At 38.8% G+C, this 22,448-nt stretch overlaps 1 protein-coding gene across 1 annotated transcript in view; it reads left to right on the top strand.

The window, feature by feature from the left end:
* The first annotated feature begins 5,522 nt into the window (after window positions 1-5,522).
* LOC121379640 overlaps window positions 5,523-22,448 on the top strand; it is a 19,745-nt gene continuing 2,819 nt past the window's right edge. Inside the window, exons 1-4 of the mRNA XM_041508286.1 lie at window positions 5,523-5,856; window positions 9,131-11,077; window positions 19,486-19,662; window positions 22,065-22,229. Of these exons, the coding sequence (XP_041364220.1) occupies window positions 5,842-5,856; window positions 9,131-11,077; window positions 19,486-19,662; window positions 22,065-22,229 (2,304 nt within the window). The 5' untranslated portion in view covers window positions 5,523-5,841. The remainder of the gene's footprint in view (window positions 5,857-9,130; window positions 11,078-19,485; window positions 19,663-22,064; window positions 22,230-22,448) is intronic.

Below are 22,448 nucleotides of genomic sequence, written 5' to 3'. Positions count from 1 at the left end.
ACACAGATCACTTCCGGGTGAGAGTTGATTGATGACGGTCCACTATAGTTCCTAATTGTGACACATGTTATGGTTCACATATTCACTTCTAGGAAATGGTGAAGAATTAAAACAATATGTATGTTTAATGGTAAGCCTTCTGGCTGTATTTTGCCCATGTTATTTTGTAATATTGTGCATCGACCTTTTGGGACATGGGTATATAGCGCAAGTGACAGCCGGAGTGAATCGGTTAATGAACCACCTGTTCGGACCGGTACTACAGCCAGATGCAGTCATATAGCAAAAAACTGAGACGGAAATGTTCTCAATTTTGGAGTAAAAATAAATGCTTATATAATGTATGTTCGCAATGGTGTATGTTGTTTGTGCCAACGAGAACCCGTTCTATGGGCAATCTTCGCTTGAAGTTGGGCAGTTTAACATGGGTTTCAATGACAGATGACATCTGTGTAGTGAGACCATATACTTAAAAGCATTAGGGTAGGTTGGTGATATTCCGACCTTACATGTAAACCCGACCCCTTCGGATTTTCGTTAATTAAATAGTGTTTCGGCAACCGTTCTTTCAGATCAACGGATGTATTCCTTTCATAACAAAGGTACCTTCAACCTCCCAATGAAAGCACCGTTACAAACCATCTTTAGTCGGTTGCTCTCTGTCGCTCAAAGAAATCGTAATCGGCCGATATATTCCGAAGCAATCGGAGCAAATCGACTCCCTATAGAACTTCCGATTGGCCAGCAAGAATGCCAAGTTTGTGAACGTTAGATCTACGAAACGAATGGAAGACGCTTTCTATACTCAAGACCATTTCGGTACCTTTTTAGTCTTCTCACTCAAAGTAGTAAGAAGCGGTAAGGCTTGGCATGCTGGTTACTTATTAATATTTGGTGTTAAAGTAATTCCTAATGTCTACCGCTACACACTACATAGGCCAATATCATACCGTCACACAATTTCGATCGACATGTTTTCGATAGGCCCCTACTTCGTTTGTAACTGTTCGTTTGTAACTGCATGTATCGCGACATTATGCAAGATATAATATTATTATCAGCTATCAGTTATCACTTTCAGACTGAACGTAAACAGGCAATTGCCGTAGGTCTCACTATACAGATGTCATCTGTCATTGAAACCCATCGTCCCATGTAATGTTAAATTACCCAACTTCAAATGAAGATTGCCAATAGAACGGGTTCTCGTTGACACTAACAACATACACCATTGCGAACATACATTATATAAGCATTTATTTTTACTCCAAAGTACAGTGAATAAATTGATTTAATGAGGGGTAATTGGTCTTGCGGTATCTTATTTCAATGCAATTGAGAAGTAAAATAGAAAATTCATATGTGTTGTGGTAATAAGCTTATAAAGTTGTGGACACTGTAACTTGCGACATATACAGAGTAACTTTTTTCTTGAGAAAGCAATATTAACAAATGACTTCTACTTTACCCATGTCAGTGTTTGTTTTTGAATCAGAAAGATATGCAAAACCCCCCCAAAAATGCCATAGGTGAAATGGCCCACCAACAGCAATTTTGAGCCTGCCTATGTCGATTTGAAAAAAAGTTACTTTAATTCTTTTGCAGCAAATAAACATGACAGAAATGTTATTTTACTGTATGTACAAATGTTATACACTGGCAGATTATGTGTACCAGGTGTATACAATTTATCATTGTTAAGGATCTTTACCGTCATAAAAGTGCTATTGGTGATGCTCCTGACATATGGCAGATTATACCTCAACAACAGCAATTCTCAATGATGGCAATTGCCCTGCTGACAACCTTGGTTTTCATGTTAATTTTCAACCCTGGAACATGCAGAACTGGACTTGCAATTATGTACTTGCATAGTCATCAGTGCACATTTCATATATTATAACTTACTTTTTAGTTAAAAACAGAGGGCTAAATTTACAAAGACTTGTTTTTCTTAAATGCACAGGCTTTGTAAATTCAGCCCATAATATTTTGATCACTAATTTTCTTACAGTTCCATAAAAACAAAATAGCAATGGGTTTTGTTGTTCTTGTTGAACCTATCTGCAACAAGAAGCATTTCCCTTGTTATTTCAAGAACAAACCAAAGAGAATAAAGCATAATCAAATCAACCAAGAAAACATTAGCAAACAAAACAAAGAATAAGCTACGTCAAAATATCGGAAAAGGAAAATTGAGATAATTTTCATGTATTTTGTTGCTTGTAAACTATAACCAGTGAATTTATTACTAGCATTTGAACATTTTAATCTGATGATTTGTTGACTGCAGAGATACTAGCACCAACATCCATCACAAGTCGGGAGGGTAGGAGGGTTGTCAGCAGAAAGGTTGCCAGTCTCCCCATGGCTGTCATCATCTTGTGGATTGCCATTCTCTTGAAAAGAGTTGTCAGCAGGAGGCCCTGGAGGGTCATCCTTTTGACACGGTCATCTGCAGGAATGACAGGAACTGGCTCAGTGGCAGGATATGTAGGCACCCTGATTGAAAATAAACAGTAGAGCTATTTAGTAACTAGATTTTAAATACCTGTGAATCGCACCTGGTTTACCCGAGAAAACAGAAACACCATTAGTAGATATTAAAAACTTGTGTCTCAAAATGCAGCTCAATTTAAATAAAAATAGTACATGTACATCCAACTACAGGTGAAAAAGGTTACATCCCAGAATCAAGCAATATGAAAACCTAAAAACATTTATCTGAAACATTTGTCTTAACTAATTGGAAAATACATAAATATTACATATGGTTGAAGTAAATTGAACACGGTGTAAAACAGGAAACAGTTAAAATAAAATCAAGTTTTTTTATATGACAGGTTGTGAATGATACATACCTTACTACATTTAAGCAAACTGGTGACATTCCATTCCCCAGTAATGTCGACAGTTGCCTTCCTCCCTCTTTGTATAGACACAACAGAAGCAGCTCCTTTGTTACTGATGATGTATGGTTTCACCATCCTTGGACAGTGCTGCAATCTTGTCTGCGGTAGAGGCTTGAGATTGCTCGCCCTCTCTCTGTTCCTTTTAATGTCAGCACTTTCAGTGAAGACAATTGATCTTTTGTAGTGGACGTGACCATCTTCTTTGCTAAGCTAATCACTGCAGTAGGTGAAGAACTGCCTATTTCTGCTCTTCTTTCCTTGACTCACTGATCAATGGCCTTTTTTAGTGTACCAAAATCGTGGTCACGTGGTCCTTTGCAATGCCATGTGCCAAAAAAAATGACATTCACAACAACTCCAAAGTCTTGAAAATCATATGCAAGGTCGCAGAAGACAGACTTGTTCTTGTATTGTGTGGGTGCTCCATAAATAAATAACTGTTGTCATGGGTATGCCAAGGTGGACCAGAAAGTCCATAATTACCGAGTTAGAAGCATGTACAGCATCATGGCAATCTTTTAGGTCATTGCTGACAAAAATCAACGAAGGTTGGTCATTAGGCTGCAGTCATCTTCAGGGCACCTGTACGAGGTAATATTAGCATGGAGAGTCACTGCATCATGTTCCCAATGTGCTCCCTGAGCCTCGTCATAGTACCAGCAAGAATAGTTATCAGCAAAATCCTGGCAGACGATTACCCAGCCTGCTGGTACTTCGCTGGAGACTGCGTCATACATGTCTTCCTTACTGTCTTTCGACGCCATATAACTGTGAATAACGTGTTGAGAGTGTCATTAAATAAAACATTTCCTGCCTGCCTGCCTTCCTTCCTTTCTTGCTATCTGGCATTGAATGTGTTTAGATATGCTAACTGCCTCTTCTACCAGTTCAGACAGACAATCACACGGCAGGAGTGTTTTCCTCTGCCTAGCCATCTTCTTCTTCGTGTGACATCTAACCATTGTGGACATAGGTGAAGTTTTCCCATGTAAAGAAAACCATTTGATGTTGAATGAATGTTCAGAACTTATAGAATTTTTATAAAATCCACTAGCCATGGGATCAGTGTTTTGAAAACTTTACTAGCCACGATTAAAAATTCACTAGCCCTACTTTACTTTAAGTTAATACAATTTTACTAAATAATAGTAATAATCAGATATGTCACCTAAAGAGGAAGATAAAGCTTAAAAACACTGACATTGGGGGTTGGGGTGGGGTAGGATATTCATATTTACAAAATAGACAACTGCAACATTTGACCCCAAAAAAAATCACTAGCCATCGGGCATGGCAATAGTAGTTATTTACTAGCCCAACATTGAATATCACTAGCCATGGGAGTGGGGCTACCATAATCTAGAAGCCCTGAATGTTTCAAGCAGAGGACAGTTTGATCTCAATTGCAGAGGTCCCACAGTTCTCACATCTCCTTTCGAGGCATGCCATGTTGTACCCGCCATCATCCCTCCGAGTGGACCTGGACAGATTGTATCGATCCTTAGATGTTACATCTTGTAGGCTCCGAGATGCTGCAAATCGACCGATGCCCTCTATAGTTTTAGGTCGACATTCGCACAGTGTTCACAAAGGCAGTTCTGTTTTCTGGTTCTTGATGATGGTAAGATGTCCTTTAGTCTCAGTTTTCTGAACTTCATCTTTGAAATAGTCAAAAGTGGATGCTCTGCCTGAAAGGTTTGATATACTGCTGCAGTCGACATGTCCATTACCCTCATCACCACGTAGTCATTAGATACTTTCTTTGCACTTCGTGCATCTAACTGAGACTAGGAGATGTCAATCCTTCTGTATTATTGTTCACTTTTGGGGCTGTCTGTGATGGCAGAACATCTTTCCTCTTCTTTTTTTTTGAAGTTCAGATCATCCAAACTGGAAGCTTTTTGAACCTTCTTCGGAAGTTTGTAATTTAGTCCAAGAACTTTGCTTTCTGAGTAGGAGTACTTGTACATTTACATTAATTTTAGCACAAATCAATGTGATTTAGTGGAGGTAAAAACATTTTTAGAATAAATAATTCTGTACCTCTGTCAGAGTACTTAAGGTGGCAATCCGAATTTTGGTGCCCTTGTCACACAGAAAATGTGGAATAGATGTTCAGCTATGACAAGAATATAATGTAAAATTGTTTATTGTTCTGAAAATTACAAGCATTTTATGATTTCATTTTCAAAAGCAGGATTTGATGTAAATTATTGCATGGAGTGTAGACCCTACAATACCATAACAAGGACAAAAACAGACGGCCAGTGAAACTATTAAAACATACGACGTTTGTAAAAATATAGCGGGAACACCTGTACAAATTGGTAGCTTGTTTTCTGTAGGGAATTTTTATGTTCAATGGAGATTATTACAGTTTTTCATAAACTAAAATGATTTGAGAAAGGTAAAATGTTATTGTATGTACAAAGTTTACTATTGTTTTTATCATATTTTTTGCTTATCGTGTCAAAAACACATGCCAGAATAATTATTTATTTAATAAGCTTTTTCAGTGAAGAGAAAGAAAGAGGCTTCCAAATACATGTATTTATTATTTTGATGTTTGTTGCAGGGCCTAACATTCATCTTGAAGTAATGATCACGTTTTTGTTAAATATAGTAAGACCAGTTTCATTGGACATAAAACAGTATTAACATTTTAAAACAGACAGTCAGTTAATATAATGTCCTACTACAAGATCCAATCTTTCATGGACAAATAAATAGATATCTTCAGTAGGAGTGTGTGCATTTTAGAAGATACAGACTCATCTTTGGTGTTCTCAGGAAAAGACATCAGTTCGGGAACTGCAGGTGAGGAAAACCCTGCAGACATAGATCTAATACCTCTGAAGATGGCAGCAGATGGTATAATTCTAAGGCCTACAAAGGAAATTGAACACCTGTAGGTATATGGCAGTGAATAATGGTCAACCAACAGGTACTGCATCACATTAATGTAGTTTAAATTCAGTTTGTTGAGGTCAGACCTATTTTCATGTTTTAAATTGCAGATAACAATACATATGGGGCTCAGAGGTTTTAGATATGGTTCAAATTGCTTGATATTTTGTCTTTGGAAATGCATATCCAATTATTCTGAGCTCGAGACTATTACATATCCGATTATTCTGAGCTCGAGACTATTACATATCCGATTATTCTGAGCTCGAGACTATTACATATATGTATATGATGTGAGCAAAACTCCATACGGCACTACTTGCTGTTGATCTGATTTATTTTATTTTATGTTTTATATGAAAGTTCCTGTCCCAATCTATATATCAAACACCATGGTATGTGCTGTCCACTCTATAGGAAAGTTCATACAAAGGATCCCATGGAGCTAATTGAAACATTTTAAGGGGTTTTGTTAGAAGACTATGTGTTCTAATTACCAAGTCTTTGACATCCAGTAGCAGTGGTTTATTTCTCATTCCAGCCAGTGCTGCACAACTGATTTAACAAAGGCCATGGTATGTACTATCCTCTCTGTGGGATGGTGCAAATAAAAGATCCCTTGCTGCTAATCGAAATGAGTAGCTCATGATATGGCGACAGCGGGTTTCCTCTCTCATATCTTTATGTTCCTTCACCATATGTCTGATGCCATATAACCGTAAATAAAATGTGTTGAGTTAAATAAAACATTTCCTTATTCCTTATTCCAGTAGCTGATAATTAATCAATGTGATCCAGTGGTGTTGTTAAAGAAACTTTATAAAAGGGAAGTTGTCTTTGACATTTTAACCTTTTGTACATCCTTAAATGTATTATAAAACAATGAATTAATATTGTCCTTAATGCATGATGTCAGATCACTTCGCCGTGTCACATTTATAACTTGCTTGAAATCTTTCTCTTTTTCCTATTTCATTTGCTCAACACTTCCATTTTAAGTAGTTAATTCTCCAAATTACGAAGAATATGTTACAATTTTGCGTTTGTTTGCAAAACGTCTTGTCATCACAGTTTAAAAGAACAACCCTCTCCTTTGTAACTCACAATGTGTAATAAAACCTGTGTCAAAATTGATGTTCTGTATCATAAGTACACGACAGCAGTCATCATTGTTGTATTAATTGTATCCTAGTTCAACAAACTATAATCCGTCCCATCCTCATACAAAAATATTTTTTGTAAATAATTTCAGTTTGGTTTGACATAAGAAGAAAAGTAAAAGTGTTTTGGAAATAACAAAAAACAAAAAAACCCCACTATTTTTGTGTCTAGTTTAGAAATCAGTCGGCCCAGAAATAAATAACTTGTAGTAAATTCCATAGTATGAAAAAAGGTGCTCCCTGTGGGAAGGACTTTAGGTGCTAACATACAGTGAACACTGTTTCAATGCAGGATTGTCGTGTTTGTGTTAAGTAAACTAACTGCATGTTATATTTAAACTATTGAATAGGAACAAGATCAATATGGTAAATATGACCAAAACAAAATAGGAAATACATATGAAGAGTTCATTGGCAAAACGATCAAAGTAACTATTTACAGTTTTTGAGAATTATTGATTTTGGAAGGACAATGTGCCTTCATGTGTTCACCTCCACTGCACATAAACAACACAGCATACTTTACTGTATAGGATGTTAATACTATGTTATACATAATGTAATCTTTTTGTTGGTATTATTATTTAAAGTACCTAGTATTTTTTTGTATTTTTTTTTAATTTTGGTCACTATTCCTTAAAGTGAATATCAGGGGTTGACCGTAACTTTTTCCACTGGGCTACTGGATTATAAAATCTGGTAGCCCTCAGTAAAAATTGGTAGCCCCATAATTTTAATAAATTGGACCAAAAAAAAAAAAAATCTTTTACTTTTATTTAAACATGTTGTTTAAGTGAGGTTTTTTTTAAAGCATTTAAGCATCTTGTTCATTGCAAAGTAACTGGATGTGCAAAAATAAATCTAGTAGCCTGGCAGACTTCTGCGTTTAGACATCTGGTAGCCCAAACAATAAATGGGTAGCCAAAACACACTGGGCTACTGCTAAGGTCGAGCCCTGAATATGTTTTTGAATAATGAAGGCTAGCAGAATGAATTGTTTTACTAATAGAACATAACAACTTAACCAGTTTCACAAATACACAGAAACTATGGTATCGATAAATTAAGATGGTAAAAAAAAGAAGTCAAGTTCACCAAAATTTGACTTACTGGTAGATGGGTTTTTTCATGGACTCTTCATATATTAATCTTCTTCTTGTCACTCTGTTTACGTAGTGATATCAATTTAATGTTCAGGTATGTCCATCCTTTGTGCAACTTTTGACATCACCAGTGGCTGGGTCCGGGATGAATGTATTATTGTTAAATGACTTGAAGAAATATGCAGTATAACTGGTATACCGCATTATAAATTTTGAAAAATACTTATCACAATATTTTTATAGCGCTTATATATGACATCAAACCTATCCATAACAATGGCTAACAAAATGGTAGCAATGTTGGACTATTCTTCAACTTTACATTTTCATACTAGTGTTTCTTTATTTGAAGATCACGAACTTATGGGGTGGCGGGGGATATATTTCTCTAGTCTTGTCTCATGTTATATATACATGTTAGAATTTGAAAATTTATTAATACTTACATACAAGTGACAATTCTTAAATGATATTTTTGTTTTAACCATTTGACTGGTGTATCATTTTATTAAGTTATACAAAATTTACATGAAATTAGAGCACTTTATACTATAATACATATAAATTCTAATAATTGAGAAATGAATTGGTCTTTGCAATGTATTGTGGTACGTATCGCAATGTGAACATTTTGGCAATACTCGTGACTAATGAAATGTGATGTTTTGATTGTTTACAATTCCACACTGAAACAGTGTTCCCTGTTAACATAACATTGTCAAAATGTCTACTTAACCACGGTCACATGCTGTTCTCCAGTACTTCAACATAAAAAGCTCCAATGGACAAATTAATTGTTAATTACCAGTCCTGAAAACTGTTGTAAATTTAATAATAAATGCACTGCAGAAAGTCTGTAGCAGTTGTTCAACTCAAAGATTGAAAGTTCTAGTATATTCATAAATTTGAATATAAGAATATATTCTGTTGTAGCAAAAGTAAAATAATATACAAATAGTTTTGTATGTCAAATGTATTTTAAAAAGTATATTTACATGTATGTACAGCTATGTTAATGTTCATCATTCTAATATTGACACGTACCAAGGAATCCTTGCTTCCGAGCCATGCACCCTGTCTCCAGAAACAAATATTCTGTCCTCAGAGACAAGTGTACCATCCTCCAAGTCAAACATCCAGCCTTCACGGTCAAGTGCCCAAGCCTCTGAGTTATACCTTCTGCCATCAGAAAATCGTGTCCTGCCCTCAGGGTCAAACACCCTACCCTGATGGAAAAGATGAAATAAAGGTTAACGAGAGTACATATCACCAAAAGAAAGTCTTGCCATTGATTGGAATTGATGTAGATACATCATATGACAAAGATTCTTTCTCACACTGTGTTAAGGTGGATACTTTCAAACTCTCTCAGTACAAAAGTAGTTCTCATCTGGCAGTAACGTGTAGTGAACTAAGTGATAGTGATGATTCGTGTAGTGTTGGGTACTCTACCACAGAATGTACTTCGTATACTGTCGAGACTTCCACCACAGAGGGTGCTTCGCATAGCATCGCACACTCAACCACAAAATGTGCTTCACACAGCATTGTGTATTCGACCACAGAGTGTTCTTCATATAGTGTTGAGTACTCTGCTTCAGAGTGTGCTTCACATACCAGAAAGAACTTGGCCATAAAGGGAGCTTCACATACCAGAAAGAATTCAGCTGCAGAGGGTGCTTCACATACCAGAAAGAATTCAGCTGCAGAGGGTGCTTCACATACCAGAAAGAATTCAGCTGCAGAGGGTGCTTCACATACCAGAAAGAATTCAGCTGCAGAGGGTGCTTCACATACCATTAAGAATTCAGCTGCAGAGGGTGCTTCATATGCTAGAAAGAATTCAGCTGCAGAGGGTGCTTCACATACCATCAAAACTTTAGCTGCAGAGGGTGCTTCACATATTAGAAAGAATTCAGCTGCAGAGGGTGCTTCACATACCATCAAGAATTTAGCTGCAGAGGGTGCTTTACATATCAGAAAGAATTCAGCTGCAGAGGGTGCTTCACATATTAGAAAGAATTCAGCTGCAGAGGGTGCTTTACATACCAGAAAGAATTCAGCTGCAGAGGGTGCTTTACATATCAGAAAGAACTTGGCCAAAAGGTGTTGTTCTCTTGGCATTAAGTACTCGACTACAGAAAGTGCTTCATATAATGTTGGGTACTCAACTGCAAAGTGTGCTTCACATGTCAAATTCTCAGATGAAGAGTGTGCTTCACATGGTGTTGGATACTCAGTCACCGAGAGTGCTTCATATAGTGCTGAGTACTCAACATCGGAGTGTGCTTCACATGGCGTCGAATACTCAGTCACAGGGAGTGCTTCATATAATGTTGAATACTCAGCCTCAGAGTGTGCTTCACATGGCGTCGAATACTCAACCACGGAGTGTGCTTCACATAGTGTTGAGTACTTTCACTCGGAGTTGAATGCAGTTTCTGCAGCCCCAGCTATCAAACCAGGCAGTAGGTGTAAGAAAGTATGCTTTCCATGGAACAAGACAGCTTCCAAACCACGACCACTAAAGAAACTTTTTAAAATGTTCTGTCTGCCGACAACTGGTTACAGTAATGCAGTAACATGTTTGCATAATAAAAAGCCCCCGAACATACTTGTAACAGAGTCCGACAAATGTCAACCAAGGGTAGCATCTTGCTCTTACAGTTATGTAGAACTAGGACATGTATCTGTTTCAAACACTCTTAAGAAGGAGGATCCTGAGGAAAGTACCAATTCAAAATCTGTTTGTGAAGAAATATACACCACACCATCACAAAGGTATCAAGAGCCAGACAACAGAGGACATACTGTTTTAGGCATTTCAAGTCATGAGAGCATAGAAAATAATAAATGTGATGGAAAAAAAAAAATTGCCTACTCACTTAGTATCGGAGAAATAGTCTGCACTACCTCGAGTACCATTTTGCACAAACAGTCGACCATGGAAGATAATCTGACTACAAGTCGAGTAGCATTGCAAGATAAACACCTTGTAAGTATAATGCTCAAGGTATAGTGGTACTTAATGACATTGCAGAAATAAAAATACACAATTTTATGAAGGCAAATATACTTCTGTTGGATTTCCACAACATTCCCATACTACCTGTGTCATATATTTGCATATAAATTCAGTAGTGAACAAATGTTATTGACAAGTGTTTTGCCATAATATCGCACCAACTCAAATTTATTTTTTAGACAGTTTAAAATTAAAGAAAGAAAAATTGACACACATACAAAACAAGATATCTAAACGTCTGCTGAAAATATGTTGTTTTACATTTTCTCTCAGGGCTTTAGATTTTACACCAATGTCAAGGTGATATAGGTATACCTAAAATAATCATGCCCAAATTAAGTACAAACATGCTGACCTCAAAACATTTTGCCTCAAAATCACTAAAATATTAAGCTGTAATTAGATTAAAATAACTTGAAATTCATTTCTGGATATTCACAACTCTTCAGCAATTGTTAATGGTTCTATTGCTCTAAAAAAGACTTCTCTCTGTTGCTGTTGTTGTTTCAAGCTTTAACGTGCATATATACCACGAAGGTTTCACGCACGCCTGTCCTGGGCCCAATCTCTGGCCTTTGCCAGTGACTGAGTCCAGGACAAGGGGGGGGGGGGATGAGTTTGAGGAGGGCGGAATTTTGAATAAGTATTTAGTAGTGTCCAGTGACTGCGCGGACCGACTAGTAGACACCGAAAATGGGCCGTGTTCTGACTGGCGTAATTTCGATTCCTTCGGGTCTAACTAGAAAAACCTAAGTCTACGGAGAATATCTGGACCTAACATCATGTCCGGACTATGAATTTAAACCCAAAAATAAGTTTGACTGCTCGGCCGAAACGATTTTAAGGTGATTTGAGCAATTGAACGGGCTCCAAAGTAAAGTGCATTGGACTATTTATAAAAAAATAAACATAAGAATTTTGAAGTCGATCGCAAATGTTTAAAGTCCAACTAAGCCCAAAAAAGCCCCAAAAAGGAGGTTACCTGTCCTAGTTAAGGTTGGTGCAGCAGGATCATGGCGAGTTGATGGACTGTTCAGGCCTGAAGTTGGGGAGTCCTTCAGTCAAAGCCTTGATGTTGCGGTGTATGGCTCCTGGGTATATGTCTCGTAGGACCATCTTCAAGATGCGGTGAATGGTCCCGTTTGACATCGTTGGCATCAGGAGCCCCTGCCTGTACAGTCCTTCCTGCTGAGCTGTCACGTATAGTTTTTCTGAGTTTGGGGCACCTTGCAGCTGGTACTTCCCTTGTCTGGTTGGAAGTTGGCGCCAGTGATTGTCGTTCCAAGGTCCCTTCAAGTGTTTGGCATCGGTGAAGTCACCGATTACCGCCCCCGTGTACTTGTGCGGCAGGAAGTCGCAGACGAGAATCCATTCCGGATCATCAGACGACAACGGTACGGTGACCGATGACATCTTCCTCTTCTTGAATTCTCGCTGGTCTGCCGCGGTGTCCGTATCAACAACAACTGCCGGAGGTGGTGGTGGGCTCGCCGGTGGGTCATGAGAGACCACATGGCCCGTTTCCATCTTCGTCGGTTCCTCAACAGAAGGGACCTCCACTGTCAGTGGAGCTGACAGCTTTGGTCCCCCCTGGATGGTTCCTGGCGGTTGTTTCGGCTTGGGTGCCCGGTGTTGCTCAGAATGAACCTCCCCCGGTGGTTTAGCCACCGGGTTCGGATCACCCCGCGCCACGTCAAGTCCAGTCCTCCTCTTCGGAACAGGTGGGACCGCCCCTGGCGGTTGAGCCGCCACGTTTGGTCCCCCCTGTGAAACCTTGGGTCGCCTCCTTCTTCTTCTGCTAGGTGCGCGGGTCTTCCGGTCACCGCCGTATATCAGCGTGACGGTCGCCGAGTCGCCATTGTGCTCTACGCGATACTTGGACAGAGGCCCAAGCGCACGGATCACAGCCCCTAGGGTGGGGGGGGGGGGGGGGGGGGGAGAATAATCTCCACGTTTTTCAAACTCAACTTCATCCTTCGAGAGTTAGTGCAGAAGTGTCCTCTCTGTTGCATTCAAATTAGTGAGATCTAAAGCCCTGTCTCTAAAAACCTCTAACCGGCCTCGGTGGCGTCATGGTTAGGCCATCGGTCTACAGGCTGGTAGGTACTGGGTTCGGATCCCAGTCGAGGCATGGGATTTTTAATCCAGATACTGACTCCAAACCCCGAGTGAGTGCTCCGCAATATTCAATGGGTAGGTGTAAACCACTTGCACTGACCAGTGATCCATAACTGGTTCAACAAAGGCTATGGTTTGTGCTATTCTGCCTGTGGGAAGCACAAATAAAAGATCCCTTGCTGCTAATCGGAAAGAGTAGCCCATGTAGTGGCGACAGTGGGTTTCCTCTCAATATCTCTGTGGTCCTTAACCATATGTGTGATGCCATATAACCGTAAATAAAATGTGTTGAGTGCATGCGTCGTTAAATAAAACATTTCTTTCTTTCTTTCTTTCTAAAAACTCTAGTTTATTCACATGCAAGACCACATTTAAAAACTCATGTCTCAACACTCAAACTTATGAGCAGTATATTAGGAATGAGGTGTGTCCGGTAGACTAAAAGAATCCTTCATATGTGTCCTTGTGGGACAGGGCTAGTCCACCCTAGGGTACATTGTTTGTTGTCCCTGACATAATATTACATACCCGAGGGTGGAATAGCCCTGTCCCACATGGATACCTAATGGAGGATTATTTTTCTCCTATCCAGTAGATGAAAAACAAGCATTTTGGGTAAACGTGAAAAACCTACTTTTTTTTTTTTTTTCTTACAATAAAATAAGCATAACCATTGAAAAGATCATACACAAAAATGGTTTATACTTATAGTATAAACCGAAAATGATAGTATAATTTCATTATAACAGCAGATTTCCTTGTTTTTATGAAATATAAAAAGCATTTCTTGCATTATTTTGCCGTTTATGTGACATCATCTAGTGTTAATATCAGCTCAAACGATAGAAGTCACATGGTCATGCAAGACTGATTTATTCCGCATGAGCTGACGTCATGTAATACGCCTGTCTTGCATGGCTAGGGATGGGAGAAAATGTATTAGTCCCTGGAAGGAACTATAGGTTTTATCTCTGTCTATTCATCTGTGATACATGTATTTTTCCAGATATTGAGTTGAAATTTTGATAATTTAATGTTACAGATTAAGTTTGACTTTCATAGGGATTTGTGACATATGATTTTCCAGTCTTTGTTGGGTTTTTTTTAGCAACACCAGAAGATATTGAGCTAAAATTGTGTATATAGCTTTATCATGTAGAGTTACAGATCAAGTGTGAATTTTATTTTATTTTATTTTTTTAACTATACTAAAACGCAAAAGAAACGCAGGTTCTGAAAATGCGAAAGAATTGCACTTTGTAAAGCAGTATCTTTGGTGGAATTGAACCTCAACTGTGTTAAAGGACATGGCACACACCCACACCGCAGTCCCACCTGCGTGTCAATTTCATTACCTGTGTGACGTCACGAATTCTCAAAACACGTTGTTTGCACGTGCTGGATCATCCGTATCATGAATCCAGTGCAAACACACTCATTGAAATGCGTATAAAGCCTACACACCTGGATTTAATCGCATAAATTCAATTTGAGTAGTGACAGACAACAGAATCACATTTTAAAAATGCCGCGACTGACGCAACTCCAGCGAGGGATGGCCATCGGGATGTTGCAAGCCGGACAGACCCGTACTGCTGTAGCCAGACAATTGGGATGTCATGTTTCGACAATCGCACGCCTTTCTCAACGTCACCAAATCACTGGATCTGTGAACGATCGACCACGCACCGGCCGCCCGAGGGTGACAACCGCAGCCCTAGACCGGTACATCCGGGTGACCCACCTTAGGAATCGGATGCTGCCAGCAGCTAACACCGCTCACCAGGTGCGTGGTCCACGTGGTCCAGTGTCCGCCGATACCGTCCGACGCCGTCTGAGGGCAGCAGGACTCCGTAACCGCCGTCCTTATGTGGGACCAATATTGACCCCTCGGCACCGCCAACAACGTCAACAGTGGGCGCAACAACATCAAAGATGGCGACGTGGCCAGTGGCAACAAGTTCTGTTTACTGATGAGAGCCGTTACAATCTTTCCAACGCTGATGGCCGAATCCGAGTATGGCGACGTCGACATGAACGTTACTCCGACTGCTGCGTTCTGCAGGCCGACCGATGGGGCGGGGGTAGTGTGATGGTGTGGGGTGGGGTTCTCATTCAACCACAGAACACAACTTCATGTGTTCAGACAACGCGTTAATGCCGCCGTGTACCAAAATGACGTCATCAACAATCACGTCGTACCCTTCTTTGCCGCTCACCCACGTGTGCGCTTGCTGCAGCAAGACAATGCCAGGCCGCACACTGCCAGGGCAACACAGGCGTTGCTGGCTCAGCACAACATCCCAACGTTGCCGTGGCCAGCCTTATCACCGGACATGGCGCCTATCGAACACGTCTGGGATGAAATCGGACGTCGCCTTCAGGCTCGCGGACAACCTCAGAATATGCAGGCGCTGGAGGCAGCATTGGTCCATGAATGGAACTCACTCCCTCAGGCATTCTTTCAACGGCTTGTCAACTCAATGAGGAGACGTTGCACTGCCTGTTTGAATGCCCAGGGTGGTCACACGCGATACTGACTTTGACAATGCTACAGGTCGTCTCTTTCACATTTTTAACATGGACCCCCACCCTACTTTATGACATGAAACAATAGCCAAAAAGGAATTCAATCAAAAATTTCCAACACCAATGTGTGCCGAATTGGTGTAGCTCCAAAATAAATGTTGAAATCTTCATTTCGTTTTGTTTTTTTAATATTTTATATCCAATTTAATGAGAACCTGCGTTTCTTTTGCGTTTTAGTATATATAGAATGGATGCCATGATTTGCATCCTTTTAATAATTATTGAAGACTGGAAAACTGTTTTATTATTTAACTGAGCATTTATTCTTAGTTTATTCATGATATGCATTTCTTGATATCAAGCATTCACCATCTGTGTTTTAAAAAATGAAAATAACTCTGGTCTGATCCTCAACACAAATGATATATATATAGTAGGTGAATGCAGGTGCCTATCAATCAACAATGCCAGAAATGACCACTAAAGGTATTGAAATGTTCAGACACAATAAGTTTGTCTTGTGTAACAACAGCACTAAGGTACATTGATTGATTGCTTCGTTCATTCATTAGGCATCAGCTATTGGATGTCAAGCATTCAAAAATTCTGACACATCTTCAGAGGAAACCTCCACAAGCAGCAAGAGATCCTTTATATGCAGTTTCCAACTGAAAGGACAGCACATGCCATGGCCTTTGATATACCAGCTGTGGGACACTTGTTGGGATGGGGGAAACCCAATGGATTCACCGAGGAGGTTCAATCCAGTGATCTAAGCACCTCAGGCAATCACTCTAGGAACAGAGTTAGATTGTGCCCCAGATACCACAAACAAAACCTGATGGGAAATGGTAGGTGTGTGGTACAGATGGCCTGTTATATCTGGAGAGATAAAGGTTTAGGTTGTGGGATGGACATAAAACATGTTGAAAGATAGGTAGAGTTACCACGTACAGTGAGTAGAGATGATGGGATGAATTTACAAAGCCTGTTTATGTCTTACATACTACATACATTTACCAGGGTTCGAATTTAACAACAGGCCATGCAGTAAATTGTTGCAGTGCCCTAGTCATATGCTCCAATGTCCTGAACATTAAACAGAATCTTACAGCCAAACTGGCCATGCCTTGTTTTGAATCTTAATAACTTGTCATCGAATACAAACACAACTCATTAAAAGTTGTTTTATTATAAAAACAAAACTGTTCACACTTGTTTATTTTGAATGGGCGCTGTTGTGTTCATACAACTGTTAAAGGTTGCCCTGCCTATTGACCATAATGCCCTAAAAAATTATCCATGGGTCGAAGCCTGATTTACAATGCTTAAACACCTGCGTTTAAGATAAAAGGCTTCGTAAATTTGGCCCAGTATGGAGTTCAAAGTAGCAAAAGGAAAGGGGGAGTTTGAATTTAAAAAAGATATTAACAATAAAGAATAATAACATACACAAATAGTGAAATACATATGCATATCCACACACACAAACTTCACTTGTGATTTGTTGACATCAATTATTATTATAATAAAAACATTTATGCCAAGGTCTCTGGATATTAAGGTCTGTATTGTGTTTGTCACGTTGTACATAACTGACAATAAAAGGGACCGACTAATTTAATGAGGGTGGTTCTCTGGTATTTTGTTCACGAGGAACCCATACAGACTTTTAATTAAAATGAAGTCAGATATTGGTTTTGATTGGTCAATTGATGGTGTTGGTTAGGTATACTGGTCAGTAAAATTAATTTTGGTTACATTACTTGAATGATGACATCTTTGTCGGACAGTTATGAATAGCTGCCTATACCACCATACTTCAGTTAGTTCCCTCAAGTCCAGTAGTAGTTATAGGAATAATATGTGACATTGGGGGCTGTTTTCATTTGCAACTGATGCTCCACAACTGACATATCAAAGGTCTTGGTATGACTTGCTCTGTTTTGTCAAAAAGTACAGGTAACAGACAGATTTGTTAACTAATAATAACAATATTAACAAAGAAAGAAGTGTTTTATTTAACGACGCACTCAACACATTTTATTTACGGTTATATGGCGTCAGACATATGGTGAAGGACCACACAGATTTTGAGAGGAAACCCGCTGTCGCCACTACATGGGCTACTCTTCCGATTGGCAGCAAGGGATCTTTTATTTGCGCTTCCCACAGGCAGGATAGCACAAACCATGGCCTTTGTTGAACCAGTTATGGATCACTGGTCGGCGCAAGTGGTTTACACCTACCCATTGAGCCTTGCGGAGCACTCACTCAGGGTTTGGAGTCGGTATCTGGATTAAAATTCCATGCCACGATGCCACCGAGGCCGGTCCAATATTAACAAGCCTTCTGAGAGTACTTCTAAAGCAATACATGTTCCATACGGGTTCCAGCTAATTTTCTTAAGTTCAAGGGCCATAACTGTGAAAAATGGTAAATCATCATGAAAGTTAGTCTTGATCTGCAACTGTACATGGTAAAGCTATTTACAAAATTCCATCTCAGTATCTTTGGGCATTGTAAAAAAAAAAAAGGTCTGGAAAACACATTTTCGTATATCTTTTAAGTTCAAGGGCCATAACTTGTCACATATTAATAAATTGCCGTAAAAGTCAAACTTGATCTGTAACAGTACATGATAAAGCTATACTCAAAATTTAAGTCAGTATCTCAAGGTACTGTAAGGGGGGGGGGGGGGGGGGGGGGGGGGTGTCCAGAAAATATGTTTTCATATTTCCTACGTTTAAGGGCCATAACTGTCACAAATTGGTATTTCGTCATGATGGTCAAACTTGATTTGTAACAGTACATGATAGATAAAGCTATACACAAGTTCAGCTCAATATTTTGAGGTATTGTGAAAAAGAAAAAAACATCTGGAAAACTGTATGTGGAACAGACAGATGGAATTGAACCCTATTGTCCCCTCCAGTTGCACTGGTAGGGGACTAGTAACGCACACTGTGATGGCAGCAATGTTCTTGTTTTGTAGTAAGTGGTATAATGCCATCAGAGGACAGTATTTCCAAATCTTAGGCAGGCCAATAACTGGGGTGTAGGGTGGGGAAAGCATGGAGAAAACCGATTGGCTGGAATATGTTATTGTGTGTACCTGTCTTAAATATGCTCTCCTTAAAAATTGAATGCCTCTCCTCCTCCCCACATTTCATGTGATTTTTTTTATCTAAGTTATTGATTGTTCACATAAAACTTTTTGCCCTGTACCATGTTGGACTCTTAATAGATGCTGGTTGAACAGTATGTAGCAGTATCATTAAATATACATTCCTTTCCTTTTCATTCTGTTCCCAAGCAACTCTGAATTCTTTACACTTGACTCAAATTCAGGGCGGGATTGGCTCAGTTGGTAGAGTGCTTGTCTGAGGTGTTTGAGTGAAATGATCATATTCCCTCAGAGAATCCAGTCATTAATTTTTTTCCCCCTTTCCCAACCAGTGTCCTATGACTGGTATATCAAATACCATGGTATGTGCTGTCCAGTGTGGGAATGTGCATGTATAAAAAAATTGATCCCTTGCTTCTAATGGAAATATATAGAGGGTGCCCTATGATGGCTTGTCACAGTGACTTAATGTTTGACATCCAATAGCCAATGATTAATAAATGAATGTGCTCTAGTAGTGTTGTTAAACAAAACAAACAAAACTGATTTGGCAGAATGTTTGGCTTAATAATGTAATAAATATCTCGATATTATTTTCTTGCAGGTAACATTGTCTGAACAAAAGTTGCAGCGTCAGAAGAAAACTACCCCTACTAATCGAGCACGGCTAGAGTCAGACTACAGGAAAGAAGAGGTAGAGTTTGCGCACACGCCATCCCTTCTAAACACTGGAACCAACACCTGCAAGATGTCAGAAGCTGAGAAATTCAATACTGATCTGGTATCTTTGGTTACAGTCTCTTTATCCTTCATGCCTATTAGGCTATTTCTTGTTCCAGCCAGTGCCCCACGGCTGGTATTACAAAGGCCATGGTATGTACTATCCTGTTTGTGGGATGCTGCATATAAAAGATCCCATGCTGATAATTGGAAAGAGTAGACCATTATGTGGTGGTAGCAAATTTCCTCTCCCATTAACCATATTTTCAACACCATATAACTAATTAATATGTGTTGAGTTCAACATTTAATAAAACATTCATTCCTTCCTTTATCCGTCAGTTTCTTTATGCTTCTTAAAATTCAGATTGGGACTTTTATTGTCTCCATGAACTCCAGCCGCGAGACATAGCCCAGTGGTAAAGTGTCCGCCATATGCGCGGTCTGTTTGAGATCAATCCCCATTGGTGGGCCCATTGGTTTATTTCTCATTCCTGCGAGTGCTCCACGACTTGTATGTTAAAGGCTGTGATATGTTATATCCTGTCTATGGGATGGTGCATATAAAAAAACCCTTGCTACTAATGAAAAAAAGTAGCAGGTTTCCTCTCTAAGACTCAAAATTAACAAATGTGATGGTTAATAAATCAATGTGCTCTAGTGGTGTCGTTAAACAAAACAAACTTTTCCATGAACTCTATAGCAGGTCACCTCTTGCACTCCAAAATATTTTCTCTGTCTGATTGTTCTGGGTTGTGGCCAGATGTTTTTTTCTAGTTAATATTATATGTTGGACATCTTTGCAGTATATTCTCTGGAGTTTGTAGTTTTATGTTTGCTACAATGGCACTGAAGTTTGTTACCACTTTGAATGTATAGAGCCAGATACCAATGTTTTAATCGACCTCCTAGCTCCAGGAAGTAACAGAACAACATTCAGTAAGAAGGACAGTGGGGCAGCAATTGTAGTGATACTGCTGCTAATAAAAAAAATAGCCTGTGTGGTGGTGGTAGGTTTCTTCTCTCATGCTCTGAAAACAGGATGTGCCTCAGTGGTGGAGCACTCGACTGGTAAACGGTCTTGTCTAAGGATCAATTCTTGAAGGCAAGCCTTGAAATACAAGGCGATTAAACCAGTCATCCAGCTGAACATGGGGTACTCTTTTTGATTAGCAGCAAGGGATCTTTTATATGCACCATCCCATAGATAGGATAGCACATGCCACGGCCTTTGATATACCATTCGTGGTGCAAGTAATGTAAAGATGTCATGCATATAGAAAACAAATATATTCTTGAGCAAAATAAACAAGTACAATAAATAGGAAGCAAAAACAATGTACATGTATGTGAAGTTTTGCGTTTATTGTATACCTATTTTTATACTTTACAAAAATGGTTTTTAATTTAATGTCATAACAACACTTTCTTAAATCTATGATTAATACTCCTTTCGTGGATTTACGTAACATTAAGAAACATACTGTGCAGCAGTCTTGTGTAATATTTGAGATACGATGTGACATAATTTATAAATCATATATGACTTTAGTAACAAAAAGGCGCTAACTCCAGTAAACATTAAAAGGGATTTCCCCATTTAATAGTTCCGGCCCAGATCGCACATATGTGCGATAAAAAATAAATTTATCATACGGCTTGAACATGTCTTTATCACTATAGTAAAATTGAATAGGTATGTAATAAATATTGGTAGATTATGACTGCAAACACGTTTTTTTTTAAGGGTGGGGAGCACAGTGTGAAAGTGGAGACAAGACAGAAACTACCATCACTGAACTTGTTACGGGTTAAAGAAATCTTTAATTTTGTCAGTACTTTACAATATGAAATCATATTTAAAAAAAAAAAATTAATATACTCAAAAACGGAAATTGTTAAGTACTGCAGGTTCGAATTCTGCCCTAAAAAACAGTTTTATAATACAGTTTTATTATTTTGATTTTGAAAAGAACAAAAGATATTAAAACTTTCAAAGTCTAAGAAGCTTAAATTGCTATGTGCATACCCTATACTATAATTAGAAGTAAAGATGGTTTAAAAAAAAAATAGCAGAATTTTTTTTTACAGATTGTAAGCTGCCACTTTTGATTACTCACCAGACCTGTCAACCTTCCCCTTCCCGTATTCCACGGGAGACTCCCAGTATTTGATGAAGTCCCTGTTCCCCTGCCCGGGAAGACATTTCTCCCATACCATTGCAATTTTCTAAACATAAACAAAATCCAGCCTACAGTGGTCGTGTATTGACACTGAGTGTTGCCATAAATAAAAGTAGTAGTATTCACTTGTGTTGCTGCGGTTTAAGACAGGTTTGATGTACTCCATCATACAGTGGTAAATCTTTGTATAATTTAATATAATGCTTATAGACACTGCCTTGCTTCTTTATCAGCCTCAATGACTGTGGTATATTGTTAATAATGTTTTGTGGTATTACAGTTCGAGTCAGACACAGAGATGACTGACCAGGGTGTTCTAGATCATCTGGAAATAGAACTGGAGCAGACGAGATCCATTACGATAACTGAATCTATGACACGAAATATGGCAGATGATGCAAATGGGGCTCTCTATTCTAAAGTTGATAAGCTCCAAAAGGAAACGGTATCTCTACATTTGAACGCTTGTGTTTCAGGGTTTTAGCTTTTTGTACTGCTCTAAAAATGGCAGGATAATTTTGAATCATTAGGATTCTCAAATAAAAAAATAAAAGACAAAATAAAAAGGATAATTGGCACTATTCCAAATTCAAAAGTAAAGTCACAGCGTCTTTTTGTCCCAAATAAAGAAAATTTAAATTTGATTACCATATATGAATTTCTA

The sequence above is a fragment of the Gigantopelta aegis genome, chromosome 8 (genome assembly GCF_016097555.1).
Source record: "Gigantopelta aegis isolate Gae_Host chromosome 8, Gae_host_genome, whole genome shotgun sequence".
Taxonomy (NCBI): domain Eukaryota; kingdom Metazoa; phylum Mollusca; class Gastropoda; order Neomphalida; family Peltospiridae; genus Gigantopelta; species Gigantopelta aegis.
Note: the sequence above shows the minus strand (reverse complement) of the source record. Positions and strands in the feature narration are given on the sequence as shown.